Source organism: Protopterus annectens, chromosome 9.part0 (assembly GCF_019279795.1).
Source record: "Protopterus annectens isolate FY-2018-M chromosome 9.part0, PAN1.0, whole genome shotgun sequence".
In the NCBI taxonomy this organism is placed as follows: Eukaryota; Metazoa; Chordata; order Ceratodontiformes; family Protopteridae; genus Protopterus; species Protopterus annectens.
The window spans coordinates 1,814,224,510-1,814,251,508 of NC_056743.1; the positions used below are offsets into that span (position 1 = coordinate 1,814,224,510).

The following is a 26,999-nucleotide window of genomic DNA, read 5'->3' on the forward strand; positions in this document are numbered from 1 at the left end:
ATATAGTTACAGGGTTTGATAATATAAATGGTAGAACATTTGATAGCAAAGCAAATTTTAGATGTGATACGGAGAGCATTATATATGCACTTAAGTGCCCCTGTAATAAGTTTTATATTGGGGAAATGAAAAGGCCTTTTAAAGTTAGATTACTTGAACATATTAGAGACATTGAAAATGCTAAAATGTATAGTTCAGTAGCAGAACATTTTTATTATGAACATCAGAGTCAGTCTAAAGGGTTATTAGGTACAATATTAGAGAAAGTTATAGATAATTATTTGTATAAAAATATTAAAAATGTTTTACTGTATAAAGAAGCAGTTTATATTTTAAAATTTGATACTTTGGTACCACAAGGAATGAATGTAGATTTTAACTGGAGAGTCTTACTTTAAATAATTTTGTATGTAATAATAGGATTATTGGATAATTGATTTAATGAATGTATTATAAATATGGAGTGTGAAGTTTGTTCAGTATTTTCCTGTGAAGGCATCAGCTGAGACGTTAGATGAATAAATGCTGTTTTGCTTCTTTTGGGTCACCAGTTGTGTTTTTTTACTTCAAGTGTTTTCAGTTTGTGATTTAATTGGGACTGGTAGGAGTGTCTGAAATCAAAATATGATCTCACTGTACTCGGTTGAGTGAGCAAATGAGATGGACCCAGGAGGAGTGTTCAAACACAAATTTACAGCAGGGGTGGGCATTTCCAAAGCCACCAAGATTAATACCCCAACAAGAACAGGGAGGGAGGGAAGGCAGAAAACTAACTGCAGAGAGACAGAGAGGTCACAAAATTCTGTGAAGCAAATAAATACACAGAAAAATAACATGCAGTACTATCTTTAACACAATATTTAATGAAACAAATAACAGAAAAATAAAATGCAGTACTATCTTATAACACTGCAAGTTTGTACTTATCTCAGCTTGTAATAAAGTTGATGTAGGTATATAACAGCTAAACAAACAGCTCAAATATTCAGCTATTCAGCAGAAATAAATTCAGAGATAAGTAACTAAGACTTATAAGCACAGATAAATCCTCTAGGCTAAGAGTTCAACACTGAATATCAATGAAGTGAGAATAATAAGCCCCACTCAATGCAGAGAGACAGAGAGATCACAGTATTCAGTGAAGCAAATAAATACACAGAAAAATAAAATGCAGTACTGTCTTTAACACAATATTCAATTAAACAAATAAATAACAGAAAAATAAAATGCAGTACTATCTTATAACACTGCAAGTTTGTACTTATTTCAGCTTTTTGTAATCTGTCCATGCCATACTTAGATTCTTCCCCTTTTTGCAACTCTCCATTATGACTTTAACAAACATGTGACTTTCTTTTGTTACCCTTTTGTTCTTTTGCCATTATTGAGTTTTCTTTTAATTAACCATAAACTCTGTCAGCATAATTTCTAGTATAAATAATGAATGAATTTAAAATGCAACGCCTACTTGCAGTTATAGATTAACAAATATGATATGAACTGTAAACCAACATGTTCTTAGTAAGTCATTCATTCAAAATTGAAAAAAATGAAACACCAAATATATCTTCAGCGGAATATATAAAACAACCCAGCTGATAGTGATGGTATTTAATACACTGCTAAGGATATGTAGATGGTTCTGAAAAGAGCTTTTGTATTAGAAACATTTTATTAAAGTTGTGTACAACTTCAGCATTGTTTGACTTTGGTGCAGACTTCTAGGTTCATGTTTTGTGTTTTGCTTAGCTTGGTGAAACTGTCCTTCTTCGGAAACAGTTACAAGTCATGCATCTCAGCAGACTGAGGCTGATGTGGAAGAGACTGCCATAGTTGAAGAGCAGGTTGTAGAATGTTCTAACAGAAAGTTCCCCGGTGTTGTCAGCATACTTCAGAGCTATCAATGGTGTGTAGAGAGGGTTGGTTAGGTGCCGGAATACTGGCTGTGACATATTTAGCACTTTTACAACTGCCTGAGAGAGAGAGAGGGAGAGAAACAAATAAATAAAATTAGTTTATGTAACATTGTGAAATGAAGTGAAAACATCATCCATATACAATCCGGTTTCTTTTGAAACTAGTTTTCCTTGTCCCGTTTATTGATATATAAAAAGGCTAAAAAAAAGAAAGAGTAGATGGACATCAAAGGATTTCCATAGGGTTGCACAGCATGCCTGCAACTGAATTCTAGCGGCATGTTTTGTAACACAACCACTAGCTGGACTCAGGACCACCAGTCCAGAACATATTGTGGAGTTTTTACCCCACTTTTGAAAGCTGCATTTAATATTGGTGCTGTAGTGAATTAAAAAAAAAAACACTGTGAATGCCCTTCTTCAAACATATCCTATCATGGAATGAACTGTTGCTCCAGTCTGTGAGTGATATATGCTGTTAGTACACCTGCAGCAGTGTTTTTGAAGGGCAGTCTTGTAAAACGTTAAATGAAGATACATTACTAGTTTGTGTGTCTATGTATTTGTGTGTGTGTGAGAGAGACAGAAACTCTGGTATGCATATGTTAATAACAAATAACTGATAGTATGCAGTACTTTGCATGGTGGAACATATTAACTGGATTAATTTTACTTTTGTTTGTCTGGTTCTCTTAAAATCTCATAATAACACTTGTTTAATTTTTGATTCTCTGGAGATATGATCAACAATTTAATGTTTTACTTTACTGGAAAGTTAACAATATTAATGGTTATTGCTCCTTCAGTTTCCTGCTAGAACCCTAGTGTTATGCTTAGCTATATTTTTAAAGGCAATTTATAGTTGACAAAAAGGTGTTATCAATTGGTATAAATTCATCTCTTGCACAAGTGACAGAGTTATCCATGCTGCTGCTCATAAGAATGCGATTACTTTGCTCTTTGTAAATGTGGCTGTGTTTTTCTATTTGTCTTGTTTCATTGTCCTAGTTTGCACTGTCTTGACCTTACCTCAGTTATTTAAGAGGTAGTAGTTGGGTGTCATGATAAAGTAGGACACTAGACAACATTGAAAGTGCTTTATAATGAATAACACAGTCATTGCTGCCTCTCTCAAGAGAGAAACAATTTATGTTGTGTATAAACTTGCATTCTACTTAAATTTTAAAGCACTGCTCCTTATTTTAGTTTTCTTCAAAAACCTTTCAACTGCTAGTTTAAAAAGGTATGTAAAAGAGTTGTTACTGGAGCATTTTAAATTATATTCAGCCAGGAGTAGAAGTGAGTCATTGAGATAAGTATGCACGCTACACTTGCAAAAATGTGCAGCTGACAATATGTTGGTGACTGATATAGTGGAAGGAGAAATCTGAAACAGAATGATTTTTAACTCTAAACTGTATAGCATGTAATCTTACCACCATAAATCTGATATCCGATATCTCTGATTGTAGAAAAAAAAATGGACTTTTGAAACTTTCATAAGCAGCTTGGTCAGCTGTCTTGTCCCATAATGTACCACCTTTGTAGAATGTACCGATGCCTTTCACATGATGCATGATCTTATATGAAATGATGTTCCCTACTGCTTTCTTTTGGTTTTTGAGGTAAAATTTCACTTGCAAACTTTTTAAATACTTACATCCACTCTGTGTTTGGCTATTCACCATTATATTCAATCTCCTTTTGAAGTATTTTAATGATTTTGTTCAGTGTTCTCAAATTTTGTACAGGTCGAATGCCATGTGTCATAACGTGGCTCTGTGGCAAGCAAAAACACACTCCAACTTAGTTTTCTCTTAAAGCTGGTTTACAGAATATGTTTATAATGTCCAATTGAGAGGGTGACATTTTCTGTAACTCGCTGTCTTGATACCATTTCAAAATTGCTTACTTGACTTAAATAGTTCTTTTTTCGGTATAGTTGTATTTTACATGTTTGTTTGATGTGGCATGTCCTTATACATAAGTGCTGATTAAGAATGTGCCTAGTCCCATCATCCCATGTAGATATCACTCTGAGAAGTGTTCCATCTGTGCAGAGCTCTTTGTCCAAATTAAGTAGTGAAGTTTCTTTGAGAATCGGGTGTTTTCTGGACCTTGATTCTGCTTTATTCCATATTCAGTATTGATGAGTGTATTATGCAGTTCAGTGGAACCATCTTCTGTATTATTGCTGTGCAGAAATTGGGACTTGTCTATGTAAGAGACTATTGATTTGAGTCTTCCTAGTTTATGGCTTGGTATATATCAATGGTGCTAAGACTGGAAAGAGTGAGGTCTCATAAATGGTCAGTAGGTATGGAGTGGTCATTCACCACTAATGTCATGACATGGTACATTCAAGTGAAGGCATGTTTCAGGCTTGTTTGCAATGACTGGATCCAGTAGCATAGCTCACAACTTTTAGCACAAACAATATGGACAAAGACCAAAATAATGGGGTGGTCAAAGCCTCAGAAAATAGGGACAAATCTTAAATATTGCTATTATAAACTTGGAAAGTTGTTAGAATAAAAGGTCTTGTGTTACTATGCATTTTATTTATTTTTTTTAATCTTTTTATTCAATTTTGACAATTGGACCAACAAAACTATATATAATAATGAACAATAGTATCAAACAACTATTTACATTTGTACACTTTGCACTTTCAACAGTAAACACAGGTTACATCAGGATGAGAGATATTCAGGCATCATCTTCCAATATTCCATAAAATGCGGATGTAGACTCATGCTGTAGATACGACACTTGTGAGCTAATAAGTGGTTAATAGCTAAGTGTTTAAAGCCCTCTCATGAAAGCAATGACCTGTCCTTCCAATTGAGTGTAATATAATATTTAGCATAAAGAGAGAATCTAGGATATGGAATTGTGTGGTTAGCCCAGGAGGAGGAATGTAGAGTAGGGTAAATTTCCAGGACAGGGTGGATTTTTCATGGCCCATTATTTCCAGGTGGACCCTTAGGGAGCACCAAAGTTTATAGGCACATTTACAGCTACAAAAAATGTGAACAAGGTGAGCTTTTTGATTAGGACAAAATGGGCAAAAGGGGGAGGTATTGGGATATATTTTATTTAAGATGCATGGAGTTAGGCATCATTTAATAACATGAGTTGAATATATGCAAGTTTTTGAATGGAATGAATTGAGAGGATATTTGGATGGATTTGGAGATTTGACTAGATGAGATTGAGGAATTTTGATCAATCCAGTAATTAAAATAAATGACCTCCTTTTGTGTTTTAATAGATCTGATAAGTTCATATGAGCTGGAAGTCATTCTGTTTTTAAGGAGGAGTAATTTCAGTATGGATTGGCAGGAAGAAATATCACCTGTAGTTTAGGAAGGTTCCTCTAAGAAAGACTGACAGTTCCTTTACTTGTCTTATGATGATTGTATATTTTTTGGGGAGATTCATTTGAATTCCTGTAACCGTACTAGGGTCATGCCTAGTAGGAAAGAAATCCGAGATAGATTTATCCTTTAGACGAGGGTACTGGTCTACGTTAAACATTTTCATACTTAGTTTGAGATTAGAGTTAAGGTGAATTGGTTGTAGGGAATTTAAAGTGGGAAATATGTTTAGGTATTTAAAGATTTTTTGCAAGCTAATTATTTTATGTTTTAAGGATATATGTATGTTAATCCTATTCAGATTTTCCCTATTTAAGAAAGGAATAGCTTTAGGACTGAAGTTAAATGATCTAACATAGTTGTGAAATAGTTTAATCCAAACTGGAGACCAACTTGAGGACTTAGGCAAAAAAATCAGATATGGCTAAAATCCTGCTACAATTAATATCATAGTATAATTTGAAATCTGGTAGGCAGAGGCCTCCTTTTTCTTTAGGGTAAGAGAGCTTTCTGTAGCTACTCCTAATGGATTTGGTAGACCATAGAAAGTTGGAAATACAGGAATGTAAAGACTTGATAAATTACTAAATTGGAGGCATTAAAGATGTATAAGAATCTAGGTAGGATATCCATTTTAATTGTGGCTACCTTAGCTAGGAATGTAAGTTTGGTTTAGACCATCTATTTAGGTCATTCTTGATATTCCACCATAGGCTTGTCATATTGTTATGATAGCAATGAGAGGCATCTTGGTGAAATGAGACTCCTAAATATTGTATGGATTGGTTAATACTAAATTCCAAAGATGTTGCATCTATAGGAAGTTGACAGTAGGAGTTGATCAGAAAGATTAATGATTTAGAGGGATTTAATTTATAATTAGAGAGTTTTGAGAAGGAATCAATACAGAGTAGAATTTTCTGAAGGTCTGAGTTAGGAAGAGAGTAGTAGAGGTTTAAATCATCAGCATAAGCTGATAGAGGAATGTAGGTACCATGGAGAGCAGGAATGCAGTGGTATGTTTTTTGAGTAATTAAAAGAAATAAAGGTTCAAGATAGAGATTAAAAAGGTAGGGGGATAGTGGGCATCCCTGTCTCGCCCCGATATTTATATCAATCCTAGAGGATATCTTATTTATTTGTAAAGTGATGTGGGTTTTGGAATACAAAGGTTTGATTAAACTGTATGAAAGTCTGGGGTATATTGAAGTGGGGAAGAATCGCAAATAAAAAGTCAATGCTAAGCTGATCAAAGGCTTTAGATGCATCAATAACTAGGGAATATATAGGGGTACTGGTAGAGATTAGGGAGGGATATCATAGCATTAAGAGTAAGAGTGTTATCAAAAGTTTTCTGTGCTGTATAAAACCTGATTGTTCAGGGGAAATAATATGAGGTATAATCAATTTAATTCTGTTAGCTAGTAAGGAGGTGAAAATCTTTATGTCCAGGTTAATTAGGGAAATAGGTCTATAGTTCCAAGGATTCTTAAGGTCAGAGTTTGATTTAGGAGTAAAAATCATTTTAGAGGCATTTAAGTGGTGGTTGTTTATTCCATATTGGTTAATATAATTAAAGAGGTGTAAGAGGATCTTGGATAATTTAGGAGCAAAGGTTTTATAAAATTCAGCGGTGAAACCATCTGGGCCAGGAGATTTATTAGGTTTGAGATTATTAATTGTTGCGATTTCTTGGTGAGTGATATGGGAAGCTAAAGACTCTTGTTGTTCCTTATTAAGTTTGGGAAAGTTTAGCTGGTTTAGTAATAGTTCTAGTTCAGACATATTTAATGAGAAATCACTTGGGTTATATAAATGAGTGGTTCTACCTGACTTCGTCGACAGCGCAGAAGACCGACAACGGAATCCGGAGCTCCAGAAGATCGACATCGAAGAAGACCGACGCGAATCGCGAGTGGCAGAACATCGACAATGCAGAAGACCGACACGACGGATGACAACACCAACGCCGAGGATGCCGACATGGGGAAAGGCTGTGTGAGTATGCGGTAGTGACGGACGTTAGGGTGCGAGGCAGGTAAGTGTGGAGATTGACGGTCTGTGGGGATAGGGGTGGGTTAAGTGAGTTAGGGTTAGGGAGGCGATAGGGGTGGGTTAAGTGAGTTAGGAGTTAGGGGGTTAAGTGAGTTAGGTTGGGTTAAGTGAGTTAGGTTAGGGGCGATACGGGTGGGTTAAGTGAGTTAGGGTTAGGGAGCGATAGCCGCGGGTTAAGTGAGTTAGGGTTAGGGAGCGGGTAGGTAAGTGTGCGATAGTGACGGACCTTAGGGTTAGGGTAAGGTTTAGTGTGGGCTTGTAAGGATTTTGGTGTGCTTGTGTTGTGTGTGGTTTGTGGAATGGGATGTGTTTTGTTTTAATTGTTATTGTGGTGTGTGCAGTGTATGGGGTTTCGTGTTTGTGTACCGTCGGTTATTTCGTTGTCGGTTATGTGTGGTTTCGTGTTTATGGACTGTCGAATATGTGGTGTCGGTGATGTGGTTGTCGGTGTTGTGTGGTTTCGACTATGTCAGGTAGAACCAAATGAGTATATAAGGTTTCAAAAAGTTTAATTATATCATGGTTGTTGCAATAGGCTTTACCTTGGTATGTTATTTCTGAAATGAAAGGAGAAGGTTTCTTTTGATTAATTAGTCTTGCCAAGAATTTGGAGGGAAATTGAGCCCATTCAGAGTAATTGGCGAGTGGTTTGATTTCTTGGAAAGATAGGTTTTCAGCGTGTAAGCAATGGAGTTTCTCCTGTAAATGAGTTATTTGTTTCTCTGTTTCTTGTTTAAAATTTGTAAGTCTAGTTCCAGCTTAGTAATTTCATCCTTAATTTCGGATTCCTTGAGGAGGAGATTTTGCTTATAAAAAGAGGCTTTACTTATAATGGACCCTCTAATTAATGCTTTAGTGGAGGCCCAGAAGATATCTAAAGGAAGTAGGTTGGAATTAAGTGAGTTAAGGAAGTGTTCCAGGAGGGAGTTTGTTTCTTGTATTAGATCCTTTTTCTTTAGAAGGTTTGGATTTAATGACCAAAGGTAGCCTCTATTACTATTAAAACATTTGGTGGACCAATCAATGTTAAGGGTGATTTTCGAGTGGTCTGAAAGAAACCTGGGATCACTGTGAAACACATTATTAAAATTCAAAACAACACTGGAGATTAGGAAAAAAATCCAGTATAGACCAGCTTTTATGGCAATGAGAGTAAAAAGTAAATTTGTTATTGGAGGAATTATTGGGCAGGTAAATGTATGGGTCAAATAAATTGAAATCACTTCTGAGTTCCAAAATGGTTAAGGATGCATGTTTATTATATTTTGCTTTGGTGTTAGTTCTGTCTGTTATGGGGCCCTACTTGGAGTTCCAGTCTCCACCTAATATATAATAATGATTAGGGAAGGAGGAGAGGATTTTGTAAATGGACATAATGAGATTTTGTTAATTAACACATGGGGCATAAACATTGAGCAACAAAATAGGTTTGGCCAAGTAAGAACATTTGGTCGTTATATAGCACCATCTACCCTCGGGTTCTGAACCATATTGCTTAATATCTTCATGGAAAGTTTCTTTAATAATAATAGCCACCCCAGCACTATTAGATCTTTTTTACCAGAGGCTATGATAGATTTAATCCATTTTCTCCCCTGAACAGGGTTCCATTGATAGATAGACATATGGGTTTCTTGTATGAAAATACTTGGTTTAGATTTAAAGACCAGGTGAAGAAAAAGTTTCCTTTTCTTTTCTGATTGCAGCCCTTTAATGTTCCATGACTCTATTAACCACATCCCAAGAGGTCTTCATTGTATCGTAAAACAGGGGAAGATGAGGCAACAAAGAAAGAAAGAAAAAAAGAGTATAACAAATCTCATTGAGTGGGCAAAGGTACTAAGCTCTTCCTGCAGTGACCCTGTGCCTAACCACAAACTACTTAGCCTGGAAGAGCATGGGAAATTAAATATTAGGACATTAAGGAAAAATATATTATGTGAAACATGATGCAGTACTGTTTCAATAAATTCAGTATTAGTGGAGCTATTAGATTCCAAAGTTAAAAAAACAAACCTAAAGAGCACAAATAGCATAACTATTCCTAACAAACTCCTCGCTAGTCCCAGAGCTCACTAGAGCATTAAAATGCAAAAGAGTAACTTTATGGGATTAAAAAATATATGACAGGACATCTAACAACTGTTATTGCGGAGGAATGTCTAGATCCCTTTGTAAGGTATGTGTTTTTTGAGGGGATCACCAAGTCAGCATGATTTGACACATCACAATAGGTGATTAGTATGAGATAGGCGATTATAACTAAACATTAAAAAATATATAAATGCTGCTTTAATTTATATAGTATATAGTATAATACTCAAACTGGCATCAGGTGTCATACTAGGGGAGGCTATGCAAACAAAGAGCTTGTTCAGTCTGGCAATTATCACTAATAGTGAGCTCCATAGATCACCCCTATATATTATGTGTCTGAAAGCCAATCCCAGAGTCAGTAGACACAATAAAATCACAACTTTAACTTGAATCAAGTAACTAGAAATGAGGCTAAAAAAGGTAAATAGGTGATCAGAAAATTTTAGGTGTACTATTCTGTTACATGTCCGTGTATAAAACAATTAAGCTAACATAGGAGAAGCACTGAATCTTGCAAATCACAAAAGTTATATTGACGCTAAGTATCTTCTGTTAAAATATATATATATATATACATTATTTACAAGTAAGTCCTGATAAGTAGTAAAAAGTAAAGATCAAAATAGGACACTTTGTTGACAAACATTTTGATTGTTCACTTAGTAATCAGCTGGCAATAAAATAATGTATATACCAAAGCTAACTCTTAAATGCAGTGACTAACAGCCACAATAACAACTGGCAAGAGGCTCCACTACAAGCACTGAGTAAAATTGTAGGCTGCCCTTGGCAAATCTGCAATTACCAAGTACTAGTCATTCATTTATTGACTTTTCAGTAACATTGAACGCAACAAACAAATTGGAGCCACAATGGTAAGTTCGAAGACAGTGCCTCCTCAGTAATAGTAAATAAGGTTAATTTGCAACAGTCCAGGACACATACAAAGGAAATGTAAGAAGTTAAATGTTTAACAGCATTTTCCATGTTGTCAGGGCATGAGAAGATGGAGCAATCATGCCGGAAAAAAGATGCACTAGGAGGCTAAAAGTACTTACTCCTGGTTTTACGGCTGGATTAACTGTCCAAATGTAATGGGAGCAACAAACTGAGCAAGAGAAGGCAGCAATAAAGAAGTTATGTACTTACCATAACATTCCATGTTTGTACTCCATCTCGCCTACATTCTTGCTGGATCAGCCGATACTAAAGCTTGAGAGCTTTTACTGGCTCGAGGCTAACCCCTATCCCATGCTGCCTCACGGCAATTCCTCAGATCTTGTTTGCAAGAAAGCAATAAGTACCTAACTGTTATGAAATTATCAGAAACTGTATACATACAGACAGATTATGTAATATTATCTATGCCAGGTGGACAACAACTATAACCAGGTCAGACAGCACCAGTATAGTCCACCAGATCCCCCAGAAACAGGAAGGGGGTAGGAGGGAGGGACGCAAGAATGTAGGAGAGATGGACTACAAACATGGAACGTTATGGTAAGTACATAACTTCTTTATGTTATATAGTCCTATCTCACTGTAATTCTTGCTGGATGGGACAGCATCCCTAGCACCTTTATCCCGGGTGGCTCAAGCGAAGAGACTCTTCAGCACAGTGGACCCAAAGGATGACCTGTCCTGGGAGGCCAAATCCAATTGGTAATGAGTGACAAAAGTATGTGGTCTTGCCCAAGTAGCTGCTGCACAAATAGTATCAATTGGGAGCCTAGATCTAAAGGCACATGAAGTAGATACTGCCCTAGTAGAATTGCCTTTTACTTTGTTAGGTAATTGTTTGCCAGCAGTTTGATAAGCAAAGGAAATGCAATCTGAAAGCCATTTTGAAAGAGTAACCTTGGAAACAGGCAAACCCTTATTTTTGTCAGAAAGGGAAACAAATAATTGATGTGATTTTCTGAATTCTTTAGTCTTGTGTAAGTAAAATCTGAGAATTCTGTGAATGTCTATTTGGTGTAGTCTGTACTCCGATTTATTAGAGTGGTTCGGAAAAAAACACTGGTATCCCAATAGTAGTGTTCAGATTATGCTCTGAGCATACCTTGGGAAGAAGGGAGGGGTTTGTCCTGAGTGAGACTCTCTCCTTGTGGAAAATAATGTAAGGAGGTCAAATAGTAAGGGCTTGCAGTTCTGAGCCTCTCCTAGCAGAAGTTATGGCTACTAAGAATAGTGTTTTCCAAGATAACACTTTCAGATCTGATGAAAAGGAGGGCTCCAAGGGTGCAGACATTAATGATGTGAGAATTAAGTTTAAGTCCCAGGGTTCTGATGGTTGTTTGATCAGAGGCCTGAGAAGGAGAACTCCCTTCAAAAAGGTTTTGCACAAGGAGTGTGACATGGTGGGATTTCCCATGAAGCCAAAATGGAAATTAGAAATGGCAGGCAGCTAAATGAACTCTGACCATAGCGGCTGCAGCTCCTTCATGAAAAATTGATGCAAGGAAGGATAAAATAGATTATATAGGAGCTGTATAGGGATCTAAGCCTTGGTTTGCAGCCCAAATAGAAAACCTTTTCGATTTGCTGAAGTATAACTTCTGAGTGGAAGGCTTATGGGATGAGATCAGAATGCGTTTGACTGAAGGGGAGAGGGGGATGCACCTGGCTATTTGTGGAACTGGAGCAGCCATGCTGTCAATTTGAGGGTGTGGATGGAACTGCCCCGACTGATGAATCAGGAGGTCTGGAGATGGTTCCAGAATCCACGGTTCCTCCAAAAGGTAGGGCCACAGGAAGGGAAACCATACTTGTTGTGGCCAGTAAGGAGCAATGAGGATCAGGGTACTCCTCAACTGCTTCACTTTCTGTATTACCTTTGGGATGAGAGGTAAAGGTGGGAAGGCATAAAAAAAGTCCCGGGGGCCAATCATGGACTAAAGCATCCTTTGGTGACATCCCAGATGGGGAATTAGGGCAAAGTAGTTGCTGCATTTGGTGTTCAAGTGAGTGGTGAATAGGTCATAGCAAAGCTAGCCCCATCTGTGAAAGATCTCTTTTGCAATTTCTGCATCCAGGTACCACTCGTGAGGCATCAGAATTTCTTGGCTGAGTTTGTCTGCTATCACATTGGATTTCCCCGGGATGTGCGTTGCTACCAGAAAACGTTGAGTGTCCATCACCCATTTCCAAACTCTTAAGGCCTCTCTGCAAAGCGGGTAAGATTTGGTTCCCCCTTGCTTGTTTGTGCCACACTACAGACATGTTTGACTGGATCGCAATTGTCCCGGTGGGAAGGGAGCTGTGAAGTTCTTGCAACGCATATAGCACAGCTGTCATCTCCATAACATTGATGTGCAAGTGGTTCTCATGGTTCTGCCAAGTACCTTGGACTGTCACTCCCAGATAATGCCCCCCCATCCTATCTGGGAAGTGTCTGTGGTCAAAACCGCTTTCTCTTGGGAAGGAACAAATGAACAACCTAAGAGAAGTTGTTTTGTGTGCAACCACCATGTCAGATCCTTCTTGCAGGTGTTTGTTATGAAAATCTGATGAGACAATGGAATGTCTTGCATCAACCATTGGGTAAATAGCAGCCACTGAAGCATTCTCATGTGTAGATGGGCTAGAGGAACTAATAGGATGGAGGAGGGCATAGTCACTAGGACTTGAAGGACTACCCTGGCTTGAACGTTTTGACTGTTTAGCAAGGATCTGACTTGATTGCGGAGAGACTCTATTCTTTCTGGTGTTAGTCTTGCTGACATGTTGGTTGTGTCTTTTTCTGAGCCTAAGAATACAATGTGCTGCAAAGGAGATAAGGCTGATTTTTTTAGGTTGACTGTGATTCCTAAACTGACGCACAAGGATAGAGTCTCGTCCCTGGTTCTGATGAGTTGATGCTTGGTGGTAGCAGTGAGGAACCAGTCGTCTATGCATGGAAACACCTGGAATCCTTGATGTCTCAGGTGAACCGTTATCACTGCCATGCATTTGGTGAAAATTCTGGGGGCTGTAGTGAGACCAAAGGGCATTGTTCAGAACTGAAAATGACTGGCTCCCAGCCAGAAGGGTAAGTGTTTCCTGGAGCTCCTGTCCATTTTGATGTGGTAGTATGCGTCCTGAATATCTGTTGATCACATCCAATTGTCTTTCCCAATAAAAGGGAATATTGACTGCAGAGTGATCATTCGGAACTTTGATTTCTTTACAGACTTGTTGAGTCTGCTGAGATGTAGAACTGATCTCCAGTCCCCTGTCTTTTTTGGAACTAAAAAGAATCGAGAGTAAGTTCTGGATTTTATTTGCTCTGTGGGGACTTCTTGGATGACTCTTTTTTGCAGCAATGAGATGACCTCTGATGTTGCACGGTCTAGTTGAATGGGTGGCACGTCTGGTAGAGACTGGTTTGTTGGGGGTTCGGAAACAAAGGGAATTAGATAACCTCTGGATATTATGGTGAGTACCCAATGATCTTGCAAGATGTTTAGCCAGGCGCTTGGATACAGTGATAGATGACCCCAACTGCCTCCAGAGATGGACAGTCTGGCAACCCCTCGGGGTGATGGAAGGGGTGATCAGAGAAGGTTTCTCTATCTCCCTGATGTTGTGGATCTTCTCTGTCTCAAGGGCAGTGTCTTCCATTATATCCTCTCCCTCTGCCTCTAGGAGATGGTTGACCTTGTGCCTGAGGGTAACCTTTTTGGGATTTGCAGAACCACATTTTCCCTCCCTTATTACCCTTAGGATAGGGTCTGGACGGGAGGGAGAAACAGACTCCGGCAGATAAGGTTTTCCCTTCCTGCTCGCACCTGGTCAAAATCTCTTTCACCTGGGGTCCAAAAAGAGATGAACCATCAAAGGGTATGTTAGTGAAGGAAGACTTAAAGGATTCCGTGAAATTAAAAAGATGCATCCAAGAATGTCTCCTGAGGGATATTCCTGCTGTGGCTGCCCTACTTTCTCCATCTGCTGCATACAATATCAGCCTGATGGAGGAGTTAGCTACTGATGTAAGGGTGGAGAGCTGCACAGAAACCTTATCCATGGATCCTGGAGCTACTGAACCCTGGAGGGAATCTCCCAACTCCTTCAGGAGATCCCTCTGAAGACGAGTAAAATGTGTAAGGTAATTTAGCAAGCTTAGAGTAAATGCCACTGAAGAGAAGGTACACTTCCCATACCTCTCCATCGTCCTAGACTCCTTGTTAGGAGGATGGATATTAGAAGATGTTTCGGATAACTCCTTCTTGGTGGCTGCTTCTACCACCATAGCATCAACGGGAAATCCTTTGGTAAGAAAAACTTTATCTTCAGGTGCTGTCATAAATTTATTTGGCCTACTTGGGACAGGCTCCACTAAATCTGGGGATGCCCAGGCTTTCCACGATATGACCCCTAAGAGTTGTTCATAAGGCGGTGTCACCCAGGAGGTGGAAGGTTGGAAACCAAAGGCCTCAAGATACACTGATTTGTCCTCAGTAGGGTTAGAGGGCTTCCAGTCACCCCTCTGTGTAAGGATTTCTGGGATGTCAGAAAAGGAGACATCCTCAGAGAGGAATCTAGGGGACCCTTCTGATTCCTCCAAATCAGTGTCAGACGTGACAGACTCAGGTGAGTCAACACACTTCCTCTTACACAGCCTCTTCTGAGGGAGCTCTCCAGTGGGATAATCTGGGGAGGTCTGGGAAGATGGGGCACCTCCAATGGGGGCTGCTTGGGTCTCTGGTTCCCTACGCTGTGGGGGTGGCAGGGGGAAGAGGTTGCTGCCTGCTGCTGGTGGGACACAGGTTCCAAAGGTATGGCTTTTGCAGAAGATAAAGCCTTCTCTATTGCTTCGAAAGCCTTCCCCCCCGCTCTGAAGAAGATCGCCATTCCGAGGAGACGGATGGTCAGCTCCGAGCAAGGGGGAACGGCTCCAAAGCAGATGTGGGAGCCGAGCTGAGTCTTGCCAAGGCACCGAGAGGGAGGGTCTGTTCCGAAGAAAACCCAGGGTGACTATCCCACTCGGAGTCGACTCGAGAGAGTCGGCTCCCAGATCCCTTGGCTGCAGTCTGAGCCACTGAGGATAGAGTAATTGGTTTCAAGGAAGCAGGGAGGATCCCCGGAACTGACGGATCCAAGATGGAAAAACCTGAAGTAATTGACTCCAAGAGTGAAACAGTCAGAGGAGGAGCAGTGGTTCGTAAAGGGGTCGGCTCCGAGACCTTTGGATCTGGAGGGGCCAATTTATTTGCCAGCGCTGGATCTGAAAGCAACCTCTTCACCACCCGTTCAATGTCCTCATCTGAAAGTGTCCTGGAGGATCTGGTGGAGACAGAAGGAGATGATCTCCTCTCCAAAATAGAAGATCTCAACGTAGGTGACACAGGATCAATATCATGTAAATGTCTCGGTACTGAAGGTTGCCTCAGCACCAAGGACACAGACGGTACCAATATGGAAGAAGCTAAATCAGAGCCAGAACTCCTTGGCTCCGACGCTTTGGTCTTTTTGGATGGCTCCAAAACTCGGGCCAAAGATTTTTGTTTAGAAAACTTAGGGGCTGCCTGACCAAGTTCTAGCTGTTCCTGGAAGGAACTGGTCATAAGACCCCTATCAATAAGTTTTCATTTTCTCTCATTCAATACCCTGGTACTAAACACATGGCAAATGGTAACAGGGCTCTTGCAAATTAGCTTCACCCAAACAGTACACGCAACTGATGTGACTGTCTGTCAAAGACATTTTTTGTGAGCATCTATCACACTTTTTAAACCCCGAAGGGCAATGGTCCTTATGCTCTCTATCCTTTTCTTTAGACATTCTGACTGAAAAACTATAGTCTAGCTAGAGAAGGCAACAACAATAATTAACTACTAACTACAAAGGTAACAATAAGATAGTGACAGATAGAAAAAAGTCTATTGTATATATAAACTTTTTTTTCTTTTGTTTATGTAAGACACACACTCAGGGAGGAAAGGCCCTCTAACTTAAATGGGCACTATGGCCCTCTAATTTAATTTAAATGGGTTGTACAATCCTAAGGGGAAAATAGGAGTCAGAAACTCTCAGAACAGTCACACAGAGAGATAACAGTAATAAAGACTGTAATAAAATAAGAAAAGTTGAGAAAGGACTAGATTTAGATAATAAATCTGTTACTTAGCCAACGAGCCAGTAAGACACAACCTTGAAGCTTTTGTGGCAAACGAGATCCGGGGAATTGCCATGAGGCAGCATGGGATAGGGGTTAGCCTCGAGCCAGTAAAAGCTCTCGAGCTTTAGTATCAGCCGAGTCAGAACCAAATATCAGCCCTGAACCCATCCAGCAAGAATTACGGCGAGATAGGACTACATAACATCCAACGTTTTGTAGCTAATGGTAATGAAGGGTGGAATTTCCAGGAGTGATTTTAGTTCACTGTACCTTTAAGAGCTGCAGGACTTCTGAGATAAAGGAGTCAAAGGGCAGGGTGAAGTTCATAGGTTGTAGGTCCTCCCTATGCTGGTAGGCATCGTTGGGGACCAAAAGCAATACAGAGAGTGCAGGCCCAATTGGATTCTCATTTTTCAGCTGGCAAAATCAAGACTAAAGAGAAGGTAAATGATTAAATTGCGACACTTAGGTAAAAAGCTGTATTTTTATTCTATATCAACATTGTTGTTGGGGCGGCGCAGTGGTGCAGCGGTTAATGCTGTCACCACCACCACAACGAGTTCTCGATTTCGATTCTGGGGTGCCTCTGTGTGATGTTGCATGTTCTCCCTTCCTAGATTGGGGTCTCTCGGGTCCGGGTCCTCGGTTTCCTACCATCTAAAGAACAGCGCTTCTGGAGCATTTCTCCCGAGCCTCCGCTGAAAGGACTTTCCCAGTGGAACCTAGTCGGACTTTCCCCAGTCAATAAAAATTGTGTTCAGTAGAACAAATTAAAATAGATTCTATTCTGAGTTGTTCAACGCTCGACTGTATCCATTTCAGGTGATTCTTTAAAAATGTTTGTGAAGATTGCTGTAGCTTCTTTAGTGTTGCTGACAGAGTACTTGGTGCCATGATGTTGGAAAGACAGTGTATTGGGATAGTTTATAGATTAGTACTAGGCTAACTGCCCTTGCAAGCCTAGCCAATTATCCCCTGTGAGATTCAAACCCTGTACCTTGTGTTTATAAGACAAACACTTTAACCATTAGGCTACCCTCATTTAAAAATTGATCTGTTTTTTGATAAGATATGCACAGAAGTGGGCAAGTTTTTATCTTTCCAGTTTTTTTGGGATGGGAGGTCGTGGGAGAGAGAGATTTTATACCCATTCCAAGTTATATGTTTCTTGTTTTTGGTAGCTGTCAGTATTTTCAAAACATGTTGATAGTTTAGCAACTTGGCATACACTAGTCTCGGCTTGTCAGAATTCAAGGATGGTCTAAGAGCTCTGTGAGCCCTTTCAATAATTATGTGAGCAGTGTCTACTGAGTTTTCCAAGAATAAACCAAATATTGACATGATAGTCTCTGGAAGTTTGCTGTGATCAATCCGTTCCGCTATGACTCTTATGATAATATTACGTCTAGATCAAGCCTCTAGATCCAGTACTTTCTGTTGCATTTCCTGCATAACTTTAGCATTGGAGCTGGCTTCTTTTTGCATCTGTTCAATTTTAACTTCATTGGTTAATGGAGTCTCCAGAAGTCTTTAGTTGCACAGAGAAGTCTTGTATAGCCATTTGAATAGGATGGAGAGCTATTTTTAAGTCTTCCAGATTTGTATTTTCTTGTTTGCTTTTCCCAAATGCTTTAGTGGGTTTCTGTAGTTTCCCTGTTCTGGGTCTCTTAGTCTGAGCATCCTTCTCAGGAGAAGCTTCTTCTTCTTCTTTCGGCTTTTCCTGGTTAGGGGTCGCCACAGCGGATCACCTTGTCCACTCATGATTGGCAGTGGAGTTTTACGGTATCGAGTTGCCAGCCTGGCACCCAACCTTCCACAGAAGGCATACACACACACACACACACACACACACACACACACACACACACACACACACACACACACACACACACACACACACACACACACCTAGGCCCAATTTAGAGTGTCCAATCCACCTGCAGCATGTCTTTGGGATGTGGGAGGAAACCGGAGTGCCCGGAGGAAACCCATGCGACCACAGGGAGGACATGCAGACTCCGCACAGAAGGCACCCCAGCTGAGGACCAAACTGGAAAAGCTCTTTCTGTGAGACAACAACACTAACCGCTGCACCACTGCGGCTGCCCCCTTCTCAGGAGAAGCTATTGTAGAAAATTTAGTTTTGCTAGTTTGTATATCCATATGGTCAAGTTCAGATGACATCTTTTGATGCTTTAGAAAAACAAAGGCCAAGCAGCAGCGGCAGACCAGATGGAAAGCACATGGAGAGGGGACCTAGAGAAATCCACGGTAATCTTTCTTAAATTAGATGTCAAAAGTTATTTTTGTTAAAATAATCCATAGAAATGAGTTATAATCTGCAAGGTACTGGAATTGTTTTATCTAAGAGAAGTACTCTCAAGCCAAAAAAGTTGATGTTTTTGCAGTGTATGGCAGAGCTGAGGGAAAGCAGTGTCTATAGGATGGCATCCATCTTGATCTCCTGTTACCATACAATTTCTGAAGGACATGAAGTCTGAAACTCAAATGACTGTCATTATTTAGTGAATTCATTCCTCACTGAATTGCCACAAAAATCCAGAAAAATCACAATTTTTATGAGGAACAGAACAAAAACAGGACGCAAAAATCTGCACAGTTAAAGGTATGTCCAGTAGTAAGTAATTTTTTTCCTGTCCAGATAGTTTGTTCATCAGCTGTCTTTGAGTATTTAGGAAAGTCCAAGATCATTAATTGCATTCTTCAGTTTACTTATTTTATTTTTTAAACATTTAAGTGGGTAAATGATCTGTTTTTTATGTTTCATGGCATAGGCAAAGTAGAATAACTGCAGAAAAAAAAAAAACAATTGATTGACTTCCTTTAGGGTCAAATGTCTTGGATATTAAGATGACAGTCAGGAATCCTGTTGGTGGTGGTGGTAAGATCTATACTAAGCCTACAAAGAGTCTTATGGTTGCCTATACTGATTTTACTTAGTATCTGTTTGGGAGATCATGAAATGTTAGATGTATTTATAACAATTACTTCTTTTTATTTAAAAGCCATGTTCTACTGTTCACTCACATTGTTACCTTGTTACTTCTTTGGTGCAGGAATACTTCAGGGAGCCCTGGTAAAGAATGACTATCAGGTTTAAGTCAGGAATTTGATATGGAAGTAATGCTTAGAATATACATGTATGATCTTTTACCACCTAAGCATCCTACTATTTTATATCACCCTATCTTATCTAAGTTTTTCTGCTGCATTTGTTTGACGGGTAAGTGGACCATACAACATAAACTCCTTTTGTCAGTCATGATTATTATTTGTTTATTTAAGTCAACAGGTAGATGGACTGGACTACAAGGAATTTTCTCAGCTATGACCTTTTTACCAAGTATTATAAATATAAAATGCATAGTGGAAAATACTCCATGTCTGTCAGTGATCAACAGAGATCATAGTGTAGTTGTGAGTAATAATAATACCAATTTGTTAACCGCTCGGGCCACATCTAGTTAAAGACTTGCTCAAAGTCACACAGTGAGAGAGAATCAAACCCTGCACCACAGCAACTACAGCACACAGCCTTAGCATTTTCTTTTGTAAGGTGACGATGCTACTCTGGTAGCAATCTGCTAATTTGGCAGTTGGTCTTCTTTTGGCTTTTCCCGGTTAGGGGTCGCCACAGCGGAACTCCAGTCCGCTAATGATGGGAGGTGGATTTTTACGGTGCCGAGTTGCCAGCCCGATGCCCAACCTTCAAAGAAGGCACACCCATTCATGCACACACCTACCTGTATGTCTTTAAGCATCACTCGACCGCGGGGAGGACATGCAGACTCCACACAGAAGGCGCTCCAGCCGAGATCATTAGGGGACCGGAGTTCTGCTGTGGCGACCCCTAACCAGGAAAAGCCGAAAGAAGACTAACTGCCAGATTAGCAGATTGTTGCCAGAGTAGCGTTGTCACCTTACAACAGAAAATGCTCCAATTCAGTTTTTGGCTGGGGTGCCTTTTGTTTGGTATCTGCATATCCTCCCTGTAGTTACATGAGTACACTGGTTTCTTCCTACATCTGAAGGGCATGTGATAGGTGGATTGATGATTCCGAATCATCCAGAGGTGCACATATGTTGCATGTGTGATACGGATGATGATTGGAAGGGAAAAAGGAAATTCACCCCGGGGATCATGTCAGTCGCCTTGCTAGACAGGGGTCCAGGGAAGTAAATAGTGTGGGAAGAAATAACCAGGGAATTGTTATGGCTAGGCTTGTATAGGCCCTAGGGCTGATAGCCTAGTACCAACCTATGAACCTATAAGAAAGGCTGTAGTCTACTTCTGTTCCTTACTTGCCTATAAATTATGTGTCTGGCAGTGTTTTCCGGCTGATCTAGTTTGTAGATGAGTGGAACTTGGGAGTCATTGTCAAGTCCTCCCTCAATGTCCACGTCCTTAAGAAAACTTACACTTGTATATACCTGGGGTATTAAAATGGACTCAAATTAAATGCTAAAAAGTACAATATTATCACATTTGGTAAGCAACCCTTCCACAAACATATAATATAGACAGCACCCAACTCCAAAATGAGAATGTTGTTAAAGGGCTTGGAACTTCGGTTAATTGTTCCTTCTCCTTTGGTTATCATGCAGTGACAGTCATCAGAAAGCCCTGTTACTTAACAGTGCTTGATTGCCAAAGGAATATCATCCAGATCTAGAGGTCATCATCCCCTTATATTCAACATTAATTAAGCCAGTTATTGAATATGATGCCCCCTTTGGGATGTACATTAGTAAACATCTCAAACAACTAGAAAGATGTCAGTGGCTCGTAACTAAGATGATCACTGGTTTAAAAACTTTAAGCCACCAAAAAAGACTGGATGCGCAATCGCATATATTTTTTATAAGATATTTCAGCATCTTATAGACTTCTGAGGGAAGATCTGTGCACTGCCTTCCATATCATTAGGAACCCCCAGTGGTCTTGGATCTCTTGTATCATCACAAATCAGATAGTTCCACAAATACCAGAACTAGGGATCTAAATTTTCATCAGCAAATAAATTAAACATTGTGTTGAGATAGATTCATTACAGGTGCATTCCCCACTTCTGGAATAGACTCTTGCTACAAATATTATCTTCCTTTGGAGGATAACTGGATGATTGCAGAAAGTGAAACAAGCCAGAATAACAATAAGTAAGGCAGCATTAGACATATTTAACAGAAATAATTAAATTATAAATTTATATTCATATTTATTTGAAATCTGAGAGTACAGCCCCAGGATGCAGTAAGATTACATGCTGTTGGGGAGATAACTGTGCTTTTTTGCTGTACTTCCTATGCTATTTTACAAGCTTTTCATGGTATTATGTGCTGTAATGTTATACCTACTGATGAAATGTCACCCTAGGTGATGTCTGAGTTATATTTGTATTTTGATTCTTCAGTTGATCTCATATGTTAGAAACAAACTGTCTCTGGGTTGGTTGTGTTGATGTTGACAGCTAAACATTTCTATAATTTATCTCCTCAAACTAAGAATAACCCATTCATTCATAGAAGTGCCATACAATACTCAATAAGTGTGATAGAATTCATAACTAAGGGTCTTGATGTTCTGCTGTAAGCTAAGAATTTCAGTGTATTAAGGGAAGGTAATGGCCCTACTGGAAGAACTTGAAAATTAAGGTATAAGTTAATAGCACACCTCTTTGGGCAGTATAGACATATTCTGCTTTTAATAGCATGCAACTTGTTGTCCCCATTTGAGTGGACTGCATACAGATTTAGTACATCTATAGACTTCTCCATTGCCACTTTATGATGAATGTGTAACAGCTATCCTCTGAAGATTATGACTGCAGTTCCTGGGAAGGGCACCCTCAATACCAGTTTAGTACCTACATCCCTTGTTAAGAAGGTGGATACCTTGTAATGTGTGCTGAGAATGCCATGACCTTACTGAAGTCCTTACAGCATACATGTAGTTTGCAAAGGTCATAAAGGTGAACTTTGTAACAGTTTCTGTGAGCAGACTAATGGTGGCAGTGGTGGTGGTAGAGTTATTGCCCACTTAGATGACTTCCATGTACCGAACAGCAAAAATGATGTCTTTGTGAAGTGCAGATTTCACCCTCTTTTATGAAACCAACTGGGAATGCTTATTACATTACTAGATAATACTGTGTTTATCAGACTGGGAATGCTTAATCTGAAGTAGTTTACTTCATTTGATCTTCAACTGTGGGTTACAGATCCGTATTGGATCCGAGCCGGCAACTTTTGCTAGCATCAGCACCGAGCTCTAAACTCCTCCCCTTACCCATAATACACATCCACTGCCTTTCATCCCCAGATCTCGTTTGCCACAAATTGCTTCAGCATCGTGTCTCTTGAGCTCCAACTAGTCAGTGGATATAAAACTTGTCAGTATCTTTTTTTTTCATCTCAGATTTGACTAATAGTTTAGTATAGGTCCCCTTTCTCCTCCCCTCGCTTGGTGCATTGAGTTTTTAGAGTGTTAGGTAGTTAGAGATAGTTTGTTCTGTGGTGTAGAGTCTAGCTTCCACTCCCCCCTCAGTGTTTCTGCTTTATACGAGTGTGGTGAGTGTGTGTGTGTGTGTGTGTGTGTGTGTGTGTGTGTGTGTGTGTGTGTGTGTGTGTGTCTGTGTGTGTGTGTGTGTGTGTGAGACTGCAGTATGGCTGAAAAGCTTGTCTTGAAGCATTGCACAGAGTGTAGCCAGAAGTTATTCCCTGCAGATGGCCACACTCTGTGTGTTTTGTGTTTGGGCATTGCCCATCTGAGTGTGGACTGCAGTATTCAATCCTTGCACCATTAAGGATAGAAAGGCCAAGTTGGCCCTCAAAGGCCTTCTTCTCCCTTCAGTGTCTGTTTCCTCTTCTCCAGCTTCGATCACAGCAGCTGTTGTGGCCACCTCTCCTTCCTCTCTTCTTCTGGCTTCTCCACTCTCCAAGGCTGGGACTCAACCTTCTGTACCAAAGCCTGTGGTAGTGGAGCAGAAAAAGGGTAGAGAGAAGGAGAGAGAGAGTTGAAGACGTGGGAAAAGAGAAAGAGGTCTCCGGAACTTACTTCAGTTTCTCGGGCCTCAGTGCCCCGACCCGCCAGGTCGGAGTCCGTGGCCTTGTCGAGGTCCACCCAGTCCTTGTTGGCTATTGATCTGGATAAAATGATGAGGAGGTCCCAGATCCAGATGGGGGTCTTGCCAGCCCCCTTCCTCCCCGAGAGTGGAGCTCGCTCCCTTTTTTCAAACCTATATCTCCTTCTCCAATCCGACCTTTGGGTTTGGAGTACTTGGATCCGAGGTTGACTTTGGTCAGGGGGTCAGCGCCAACAGTACCTGTTTCCTCGATGCCGGCAGCTGCCTGGAGCATTTCGGATCTGACCAGCTTGGATCTGAGCCACTCAGAGCCTGAGCCTGGGTGTCGGATCTGAGGATGTGGAACCCTTTTCTTCGGCTCTGAGCTTGTTGGATCAGGTTCCCTTCCTCGGAGCTCCATCCACCTCAGGCTCGGCTCCGATTCTCTGGTTGGGCCTGTGGAGGCAGGCCTTCTTATTGTTTTCTCAGGAGGCTCACTCTCCTTTGGCATTCAGTGTGGTAGAATGGGTTCTCTCTGCTGGATCGAGACCCCTGACTATCTCCTCGGACTCTGCCCAGACCCCTCGGCTCTGTCTACGGTCCCCATCATTTTAACAGAGGGGCAGCCCATGCTCAAAGAGCCCCAGACGGTTCCCCCCAGGGAACAAGGTGCTTGCCAGCTCCCCCAGGATAGCCCCACTGGAGAGGTACCTGGCAAGCGTACATACAAGAGGAGGTGCTTGGACTCCCCTGAGTCCCTCACTGAGGACACGGACTTAGATGATGGGGAAGGTTCCACTAGGTCACCTCCCGAGAATGAGGAAAAGTAAAAATCTTGTCATATGGATGAGAGAGTCTGCAAATGAGTGGATTTTAGCTGTTGTAGAGTAGCTTACGAGATGCAAGGTATTTGTAGAAGTAGGAAATCAAGAATATTTTGTAAACTGACCTGGATGAATGGTAGAATGAGTACATGGAGAGAATGAATGGTGCGCTGTGGATTGGTAAGAAAAAGAGACACTGCTGGAAGGGGTAGTGAGTTTTGGGTGAAGTGTTAACCTTGTGGCAAGTATCAGCTTGCTGGTGAGACATGCACTAGGGCCCCCTTGGGCCTAACTCCGGAGATGGAGAGGGTAGGTGTATAGGGGAGGACTGAGTGTGGCCACACGGAGAGGGAAAGGACAGACCTTGCATGTCCATAGTTTATGTAGCTGAAGAAATGAGAGGTGGATATATTACAGAATGGGTATTACTACTTGGGTTTAGCTATTTCAAATGGGAAAGAACAGGGGAAGTGGGCACATTATTGCAGGAATGGGGTTGTTTGTGGGGGAATGGAGTGGCAGGAGAAGATCGTTGATGGGTAGTATGTAGTGGGGTCTTGGGACAAAACAGGGTAGTTGTAACCCTGTAATGTGGCCCTCATGATGATGATGATGATGATGATGATGGTCCTGTGGGGACATGTATTAATGCAATAGGAAAGAAAAAAGGATATTGAATCAGGAGTTGGATTGTCTATATGGAAAGGTGGAGTTTCAGTTTAGAAGTCTGAAAGCTTTAGGAGATTATGAGGAAGCTGGAGTTGTGACTATATATAGAGAGAAATGGGAGGTATAAAAGCAGTAAATGATCAGTAGGTCTGAATATAAGCAGGCATGTAGGATGGACAGAATGTTGGTGGACGAGCAATCAGGACATGAGGCAAGAAATGTCTGCATTGTAGAAAGACTTATATTTGATGGTGCTATGCTGGTTATGGCACCAAAATGAAGTTTGGCATAAGGGGAGAGGTAAAGCTGGAATTCTGGGAAATAGAGGTGAGTGGAGAGAGGAGTTTAGTTGCAGGAGATGTTGGGGATAGTTATTGAGACTAAGACTGAGACTAAGAGGAAGATAGAATTGGAGGTACCGAATGGGAAGATATTAAGGCAGCATGGAGAGGAGGGAACAATTTGGAGATGTAGGGGGCATAACATTAAAGTTTGGAATGGAAACTAAAGGGAAAAATGAAAAGGATGGATGGTATGGATAAAGGTGGAAGATGGAAAAAGAAAGGTAAGCAGTGAAGGACTAAAGAGGGTTTTGAAAGTTCTTTACAAAGTTATATGGATAAGCACAAATGGAAGGCACAATTTTTGATGAATTACACATTAGTAGAGAGGGCATGATAGGGAATGAAGTAGAGAGAGGGTTGCACAGTATTTTTGATGGAGTGGTTATAAAAAACACATGAGGGGCAACTCAATGAATAGAAAGAGAGAGGTATTGGGGATCTGTATAAGCAAAATGATGTAAGGTAAATATTTTTATATAGTTAGTTTGCTTACTGGAGTAGTACACCGATCACAATAGACGACTTGCAGGTATAGCCCAGGTGTATAGTTTTGAGGAGTATAGGGAAGCATATCAGGTGAAGGTAAGATGTTACTTACTCTGTAGTTTGATACTTAAGGCCAAGAAGGATGGTGCGGGGGAGTCAATGAATGAAGTAGAAAAGGTAGACAGCAAGGAATGGGGAGAGAGGGGGAAAGGAAAGGTATGGCTCATCTACCAGAAAGAATCAGATGATGGAGCTGAGGATGAGATGGAGGAGTGACAGAGAGCTATGGACAAAATATGAGGTAAGGTGAGGAGAAGGTGGTGGCAGCCTGGTTAAAGAGCGAGAGATAGCAAGGATCTGGAACTGTCAAGAAATTAGTGAAGTGAGGATCAGAAAAGCTGAGAGAGAGATTAGGGATATAGTATGAGGTGGAATAGAGGGGAGGTGAAAACTAGGGTTTGGGATCCCAGGACTTGGAAGAGAAGTAGGGTGTAGGAAAATGTGGGTCTTGATGTAATGAGATAAGGGAAGACTGAACTGATTGATCAAGATGAGGAATATAAAAGAATAGTTAGTTTAGATGTTGGAAAGGGTAAAAGTGGGATGTGCCCGAGGAAGAAGCAGTAAATGTGTGTGTGTGGGGTGGGGGGGGGTGTTCAGATTTTGAATTTAGCCAGGTTGTTTCATCTCCCCATGTATGGGGAAGGAGGTAGTACATTTTGCACAAGCCCATTCATAAACATCTCCTTTTTGGTTTGTATAAAGCATCAGGTTTTATTTTTAAGTGGAAAGCAATATTTTCATGTGCATACTAGTTTGATAAAATAAATGAAGATATTCTGAAAAAAAAATGTTAAGCAAGTTAGCAGAATACTTGAAGAAGGTGAACAAATGCTGCTGTTTTAGAGATGATGGTTAATAAGGGACTAATGAAGAAATATTGCATAATGCATACATAGTACCACATTATCTATGTTATGCTTAATTACTAAACAAATCAGTTAACACTTTTAATTAGCCTTTATTATATCCTTACTACATTTATCC

The 26,999-nt window shown here is 40.3% G+C and overlaps 1 protein-coding gene across 1 annotated transcript in view; it reads right to left on the bottom strand.

Annotated features, from left to right (window-relative positions):
* Nucleotides 1–1,611: 1,611 nt before the first annotated feature.
* Nucleotides 1,612–26,999, bottom strand: part of RDH8 (retinol dehydrogenase 8) — a 322,412-nt gene continuing 297,024 nt past the window's right edge. The window contains exon 6 of the mRNA XM_044082506.1: nt 1,612–1,973. Within this exon, the coding sequence (XP_043938441.1) occupies nt 1,746–1,973 (228 nt within the window). The 3' untranslated portion in view covers nt 1,612–1,745. The remainder of the gene's footprint in view (nt 1,974–26,999) is intronic.